Source organism: Bombina bombina, chromosome 3, assembly GCF_027579735.1.
Source record: "Bombina bombina isolate aBomBom1 chromosome 3, aBomBom1.pri, whole genome shotgun sequence".
NCBI classification, from domain to species: Eukaryota; Metazoa; Chordata; class Amphibia; order Anura; family Bombinatoridae; genus Bombina; species Bombina bombina.
The window spans coordinates 759633852-759642789 of NC_069501.1; the positions used below are offsets into that span (position 1 = coordinate 759633852).

Below are 8938 nucleotides of genomic sequence, written 5' to 3' on the forward strand. Positions count from 1 at the left end.
TCATCCATGCCCAATCACACAGGTCATATCTAGATGCTGTAGGTCAGTTCTATTTATTAGGACCATGTAACAGGACAGATTTACATTGAAACCTATGTTTTGAATGCAGATAAGGTATCTCTTCGACAAAGAATATCATGGGAATGAAGCAAATTTGACAAAAGAAGTAAATTGGAAACATTTTGCTGTTGGTCAGGGTTAATAACAGGGCCAGTTTAGATGCTATATGACAGGTGTTTTCCTGTTCTGGCCCTCAGGACCAATTAACAGACCCATGGCACAGGGCAGGGGTTTCCTGTTCTAGTCATTAGGACCAAATAAAACCATATTTGAAGGTTTAGGCCAGGGTATTCTGTTACTATCCTTAAGGACCCACCAATAGGCCAAACGTTTAGGATATCTGAAGTACAACACAAGGGACATAGCCAGCTTTTCTGTAATTGTGGCTATCTAACCTGTTACGATCTAAATGAATCTTGAAATCTGGCCTGTAAGTGAGATCTGAGGACTGAACTCTTCTATACACCAACAGGTTTTGCAGTAGATTATTATTATTTATTGTAATGTGCCTTCATATTACATAGCACTAAATACATGATCGTAAGGGTATTCAATACACGTATGTATAGTTCCAGTCCAGATGCTAGACTTAAAGGGATATGAAACCCAAACTTTTCTTTTATGATTCAGATAGCACATGCAATTGTAAACAACTTTCTAATTTACTTCTATTATGATTTTTTCTTCGTTCTCTTTGTATCTTTGTTTAAAAAGCAGGGACATATGCTTAGGAGCTGGCCCATTTCTGGGGCACTATATGGCAACAGTTTTACAAGCATATTATACATTCGAAAGAGCACTAGATGGCAGCACTATTCCTGCCTTGTAGTGCTCCAGAGGCCTACCTAGGTATCTCTTCAACACAGAATAGCATGGGAATTAAACAAATTTGATAATAGAAGTAAATTGGAAACTTTTTAAAAAAAAATTGATATGCTCTGTCTCAATCACAAAGTATTTTTGTTGGGGGTTTCATATCCCTTTAATACAACACCACTCAGGAGGAGGAAAGCCTTGCTCTGAAGATTGTTGAAGGATAATATTTATTATATATAGCTTACATGGTGCAATAAAAGCAACTTGCTGAAAATGCTTGTTATAGGCTATACAGTATGTGCAACAACTGATCACCTGACCTTTGACTAGAAGACAAAGTACAGGTGTCAGCCATTTTGAATGGTAATAACCTCTTTTGCTCCATGTTTATATGTCATTTTGTCTTAACACTCTTCTGTGTGCTTTTATTTTCCTCTCAGATTCACAGTCGGCGGAAAAAGATTCTCGATCTTTATGCCAGTGTGTGCAGTGCTGCAGAAGGTGAGCAGATATATATATATATATACTAGTAAGATACAAACCACAGATTAATCATATCTTTCTGTGCTGTCACATACACAATTCCTGAGTGCACTGAAATTAATAATGTAAAATGAATTCTTTACTATTATTATATTATATTGAATATGTCAAAAATAGGTATAAACACTTGTGCTGAAAGTTATGGCTATAACTTTTAACATAGACCAAAACAAAATGCCCTACTGTTTAATTTAAAGAATATATTATGTAGGTATTAAGACTGTGTACTTCAAGGGAAAAGTAAATATTGGATCTTAGTAGCTATAAATTCTACTATAGTAGAGACTAAGGGGCCTATTAATTAATGTGCAAGCGGACATGATCCAATATTGCGTATCATGTCCGCTGCACATCGATAAATGCCGACAGCATACGCTCTCGGCATTTATCATTGCACCAGCAGTTCTTGTGAACTGCTGGTGCAATGCCGCCCCCTGCAGATTCGCAGCCAATCGTCCGCTAGCAGGGCGGTGTCAACACGATTGTATAGGATCGGGTTGATTTCCGGCGATGTCTGTCCGCCGCTTCAGAGCAGACGGACAGGTTATGGATCAGCTGCTTCATAACTTGTGTTTCTGGCGAGCCTGAAGGCTCTCCAGAAACACGGGGCATCAAGCTCCGTACGGAGCTGTATAAATATGCCCCTAAACATTCCTGTATTTAATCTGCTGAATATCATTATTAGTTCTGTTGCATTATTATACATGTATATAAGCCTGCATGACAACCATATGAGTAATGAAAGCCAGTTACACCTGCAATATTATGTTTGTCTAGATATTTGATTCCAAGGTATGTGCTGTGCAAATTGATGCACGGTTTGCACTAGGTAGACCAATATCTAAATATGTGCACCAAACAATATCCCTTTCTACTTGTAAGTTGCTTTGTACACATCCAGAAAGATTCTAAAGGTAACGCAGCTGCCACCTATAAAGTGACGAATTGCAGCTGAGGGCTTCCTAGTCACCTGCCTATACTTATTGGTTTAGGATAGATTTTCATAAAGCTAGGATACAAGCAAAATGTAAAATAATGCAGGTGTACTTTGAATTTATAAGGCACATTTACTGTGCTATATGCAAGCAATGGGATTTTTCCATATATACTGTGCCACATAAAGGCTTGAGTTAGACTTCACTTAAAAAGTGTTGGCTTTGAATGTTTAATATCCTAGCTCGGTAATTTAATTTACAATACTTTATTTGAGCCACAAAAAAACATGAAGCATGTACTTTCCAAAGGAAATGAAAAGTGGGCCTGAATACTCCTAAAAAAACAATAAGGGAAAATCTGAAAGTGTACATTTTAGAAAAATATAATTTAGTTGTATATAGGACTGTTTCTGTAACTGTTGAAAAAAAGCTAATATAACTACTGCACTCTATTGTATGTAGTGCATTGCCACAATCCGCTAAAACGGCACTCTCCCAAATCAGTAATATCTAGTGGTTTGCATTAAAAAATTAATTCTGACTCTCCAGAGCAGTGTTTTACAGCAATATGATTAACAAGATGAACGCGGCTTTCTTTAATTTACCTAAGACACTGGAAAAACATAAAATCAGTTGAATATGTATTTGCACACTATGGTATCTTAAATTTGTTTTATATATATATATATAAATATGTTTTTGTTATAACCGTTACATGGCATTACTTGTCTACTGCTTAAAGGCACATTCCAGTTTGAAAATAAAAATGCTTTATTTCATTACAGCTTTTTATCTTTTTCACTTTTTTCCACCACTATGCTCATTGCAGATTACATTTAGTATATGATCTGCATCTAGGTGTGGGGCTTTTACTATCTAAAAAGAGATTTTGTTTAAAAATAAAATACTTAAACAGAATTCTCTGTTATTGGATCATGCAAGTGGTTACTATAGAAACCACCAGAAGCGTGTACTGTATATACAGTGAAATGTAAGTGATACATACATATATAGGGTATGTATTTAGTTTATTTGTCTAAGGAAAGGCTCACCAGTGTATTCAGCATACAATAGGACATAGAAAGGGATTACACACATATATAAAATTGTTGTAAATGTAACAAGTATTATGCAGAGCACTTAGACCCCGAGAGACATTTTACTATACACTGAAATGGACATAGAAAGGGATTACACACACATATAAAATTGTTGTAAATGTAACAAGTATTATGCAGAGCACTTAGGCCCTGATGATCAAAAGTGCCACAAGGCAGCGAGATATTCAAAAGGGATCTGTCACCATGTTGAGAAAGCCGGCGAAATATTTTAAGATTCAGATATCATTGTTTAAAGGCAGCATCGGCGAGAGACATTTTACTATACATCGAAATGGGTGTTGATGCTGGCGAAATATTCCAAGCAGCATCGCCACATATATTGATGATGTAAAGTAAAGGTTCCCTTTGAAATATATCACCATACCTAATAAACATACCTATTAACCGACAAACCCCAACAGCAAACTATCCCTACACTACTTAACTTCCTAACCGCCATTACCCCACCACAAACTACCCCTAACCTATTAATCCCCTTACTGCCAATACCCTACTGCAACCCCCTACCTGCCAATACCAACACCGCAAATTACCCCTACACTTCTTAACATCCTAACCATCAAGACCCCCACCACAAACCGCCCCTACACTACTTAACCCCCTAAACACCAATACCCCCACCTACTCTATTTAACAGAGCTTAATCGCTGATGTCCTTATCAGGGCATATTTTTTTAGGATACGATTTTTATTTTTTAGCAAAAGAAAGTAGTGTAGGGGAAGTTTGCGATGGGGGTTGTGACGGTTTAAGGGTTAATAGGTTAGGGGGTTATTGCAATGGGCAGTTTAGGGGTTAGGGGCAATTAGATTAATAGGTTATGGCAATTTAGGGGTTAATAGTTTAGTGGTGTTAGGATGCACTGGGGCTAGGGGGCATTAGGGGTTAATAGTATAAAGGAGCATTATATGTATATACAATGTTTAAATTAAATGCATTTTCTTGTATAATGCATATTGTTTTAAGTAATGTATAGATTTTAGATGGCTGTTTTTTAAACATCAATATTTATTTTTCTAAATATAATTATGTTATCAAAGTCAGTAGCTACAACTTTAAATATTTGCATAACAGCATTTTTTAAGATTTCGTACACAATCTTTAAAAAATGCTGTTATGCAAATATTTAAAGTAACACTATAAAGTTGAGGATACTTCCTTTTATAACATATTTAGAAATATAAACATTGTTTAAAATTAAAAAAAGAACATGGAATAAACAGCTGTTTAAAATCTATACAATACTTTAAATTATATGCAATTTCTTGTATACTGCATATTATTTTAACATTGTATATACATGTATTGACATTTTTTTTTCTTTATTAGTAAGGTAGGTGGCAGACATGAGCAAGAGATAGGCATTCTGTGGAAGTTAGCTTCTAGGGGAGTAGCACAAATTTTAATGGAATAACATCACTAGCAGTGCAATATATTAAAAGCCCTGCAGTTTAAGTACAGGATTTCAGACATATTTATCTTGCCACCTTTTCACTGTGAGGCAGGTAGTATAGGTTTAGTTACAGCTCCCCCCTCTGATAGTGCTGACGAGTCTGCAGACTTTTGCTGAAGCCTCAATCCCTATTATTTCCTATGGAAGACACACTGCCACTCCATCTGCACTTTGCGGTTCAGCCTTCTTTCTTGGAGTATACCGACAGACAAGGGGCCTTAGCTTTTCGGTGCAATATCACAAACAAGAGGGGGGCTCCATCTTTAAGAATGTTGCAAATGAAACAAGTATTCTCACACATGTCATGTAAGTAAAGCCCTTTTCTTTAAAGTGCCTTTCTTATTTTTACTCTTCTTTAGGTCTGAGCCCTACTGAGCTACCATTCGATTGCCTAGAAAAGACCAGCAGAATGCTAAGTTCAACTTATAATACAGAAAAAGCCATAGTAAAAACATGGCGCCACCTAGCGGAGAGTTTTGGTCTGAAAAGAGATGAAATTGGTGGAATGACAGATGGACTGCAGCTGTTTGATCGCATCAGTACGGCTGGGTACAGCATTCCAGACCTATTAACAAAATTGGTACAGATTGAGAGACTGGATGCAGTGGAATCCTTGTGTGCAGACATTGTGGAGTGGGCACAGCTAACACCCTCAGTCACTGCTCCTTCCATATCCAAATGTGAAACTTCATGATTAGACATTGTATTTAGACACTTTTCAGGACATTATACCCCCAATGGATCATTGGAAGCCTCATGGGTCAAGGAGTGCTAATTACAGCACAAGATGTAGCAACAAGGAAGAGGAGTATGAATGAGGACACGTGAACCTAAAGTAGCTGTAAAAAGAACATGCAAACTGGGTTTTACAGATGATTTGGTATATTTTCAGGATCATACAGCATTTCTCTGGTGTTTTGACTTCTTTGGACTGTGTGAAGCTTTTGACTTAAAAAAGCAGCCATCCTGTGCAATCTTACCAAATGACATTCCTCTGCTGAAATGGAAATATTAATCACCAAGAATTTTACATGCTATTTTACATGCTTCAGCTGAATTTCTGATTCAGCTCTGACTAATACCGGCCATGTTATCATGATATGCAGTATTTTATTGTATGCCAAAATTATTGCCAAAAGAACAATAATATCACCCTTGATAACTGTTAATACTATTTGCTATATCTTTTCACTGCTGTGACTGTTTTTTGTGCAATTAGTGTAGCCCAGCATTTCTATATCAGATGCTAAACTTAAAACTTATAGTCCTTAAATGTGAAAGTATTCAAAGACATAGTGCTCCTTCACTGCTGTCCTTGCATATGGTTTTGGGTCCTATGGTGCTTAAGAGATGTTTTATTTTGACCCTACAAATAAAGACTTTAGGAGTGAGAAGAGAAACTACACTTAGACAAACCTGGTGAAATCTATTACAAATACTACTAATCTCTACCAATAGCTTAAAGGGACAGTCTACACCAGAATATTTATTGTTTTAAAAGATAGATAATCCCTTTATTACCCATTTCCCAGTTTTGCATAACCAACACAGTTATAATAATATACTTTTAACCTCTGTGATTATCTTGTATCTAAGCCTCTGCAAACTGCCCCTTTTTTCAGTTCTTTTGACAGACTTGCAGTCTAGCCAATCAGTGCCTGCTCCCAGATAACTTCTCGTGCACGAGCACAGTGTTATCTATATGAAATACGTGAACTAACACCCTCTAGTGGTGAAAAACTGTTAAAATGCAATCTGAAAGAGGTGGGCTTCAAGGTGTAAGAAATTAGCATATGAACCTCCTAGGTTAAGCTTTTAACTAAGAATACCAAGAGAACAAAGCAAAATTGGTGATAAAAGTAAATTGGAAAATTGTTTAAAATGACATGCTCTATCTGAATCATGAAAGTTTATTTTGGCCTAGACTGTCCCTTTAAAGGAACATTGCACTCAAAAATATTCTGCCATTCATATTAAAGAGCAGTATTTATACATGTTGAAATTGTGTTGCATGAAACATATACACTAAAAGCTGTTTAAATTGAAACTGATACAGCACATTATAAAGCTCACTGGCTAATATGTACTTCCATTAATGTTTATTGGCTGATAGATACTATACTGCCAATGCTCATTGTCTCATATGTGATTCCTGCCAATGCTCATAGGTACTTCCTGCAAATGCTAATATTTAAATGCTGTTTTATATCAATCATAGAAGTATGCTGGCTGTCTCTGACATTTATATAGCTTTAATATGTTGTTTGCAATTGCACTTAACTTCTTTAGGCCTACATTACAAGTGGAGTACTATCGATGATCCTTTAATTTTTGTACGCTATTACAAGTGAATGGTAAAACTAGATAACCAGAGAATGTTCAGCATGTCCTATACTTTCAATGGATATCACATCAGAGCTAAACATCAATAATATTACAAGCTGAAAGTTATGTGTTGCACAAATAACTGCACAACTTGAGAACAGAATTGTTAGGGCTAGAATAAAAGTATCACAAAACACATGTAAAACATATATACTGTATGTGTGTATATTTGTATGTATATATGTGTTTATATGTGTACATTTGAATGTGCACATATAAACACATATATACAGATGTATGTATGTATGTATGTATATATATATATATATATATATATATATATATATATATATATATATATATATATATATATATATATATATATATATATATATATATACACACATATATACATACACACACTTTTTAGCCCCTCCTTGTCAAATACCTTGACATATAAAATATCCATTTTAATCAAATTGAATGTTTTTTATTTTTTTGGGTTTGGTTTTTTTTTATTAGAAATACTTCAAATACCTTTTGTTCTTCATTTAGAAGAAAATGTACCTTTTTTATAATGAGATATATATATATATATATATATATACACATACATACATACATACATACATATAGAAAAAGAAGCTCTCTCTCAGGAATGACATCTCAGTAGCTTGTTCTATGGTAATTTGCCACCTTGGAGCAGCATCTTGTAGAACAATTTAAATCCTTGCAACTTGGCGAATCTTAGCTAATTGAGTTAAGATTGTTTCTATCATTTAATTAAAAAAGCTTTTTTGAATCCTTACAATCCTTAAACAAATTAGGTTTTGATGCTTAAAAACAAACATATAATTGATATAATGTTCTAACAAAAACCTACATTTAGAGTCATCAGAGGCCAATAAATGTAGCACAAGGCATTGTCACTAGAAAATGTCAACACATAAGACCATTTATATTGGCTTCCTGGTGCTTCTTTGTTTTATACTATATGTTGCAATGATGGAGATATAGGGGCCGAATTATCAAGCTCCTAATGGAGCTTGGTGCCCCTGTTTCCGCAACAGCCGTTATCAAGCAGCGGTCTTAATACCTCGGCTCCATAACTGGTCCGCCGTCTCTGAGGCTGCGGTCTGCAATCCACCGAATCCTATACGATCGGCTGATTGACACCCCCTGCTAGCAGGCACGAATCTGCAGGGGGCGGCATTGCACAAGCAGTTATGGTGAACTTCGTGTGCAAAATCTTCAGCAATGTCTTATGCAATGTCTTCAACAATGTCTGTCGGACATGATACGCTACAGTGTATCATGTTGGACAGACATTGATAGATTGGCCCCATAGGCTCTGCATGTTGTATGTAGACTTTTTTTTTCTAAACTTCTGATCACTTACTTTACATACAAAATATTATTTTTTAATATTTGGAACATGCGCTGTTAAACATGAGTTTATATCCCTTTAAACCTGTAATTTTGTTCTTGTAAGTGATGTGTTTTACTAGTTGAGAGAAGTATAAAATATGTTCAACTTTAGAAACCATATTCAGCACAGAATATAATGAATTTTAAGCCTTTGAACCAAAGTAATGAAATGCTTACACCAGGTCTTTCTTTATTAAATTGGAACATTTTAAAAGCTAAATTTTCACTTTTTATAGCTACTGAGTTTACCCTGAGGGAT

General features: G+C 35.4%; 1 protein-coding gene across 2 annotated transcripts in view; it reads left to right on the top strand.

Annotated features, from left to right (window-relative positions):
• EDAR (ectodysplasin A receptor) overlaps positions 1–7506 on the top strand; it is a 186520-nt gene extending 179014 nt beyond the window's left edge. For both annotated transcript variants that reach the window (XM_053707612.1, XM_053707611.1), the window contains exons 11-12: positions 1317–1377; positions 5286–7506. In XM_053707612.1, coding sequence (XP_053563587.1) covers positions 1317–1377; positions 5286–5620 — 396 coding nt within the window. In that variant the 3' untranslated portion in view covers positions 5621–7506. The remainder of the gene's footprint in view (positions 1–1316; positions 1378–5285) is intronic.
• Positions 7507–8938: the final 1432 nt, after the last annotated feature.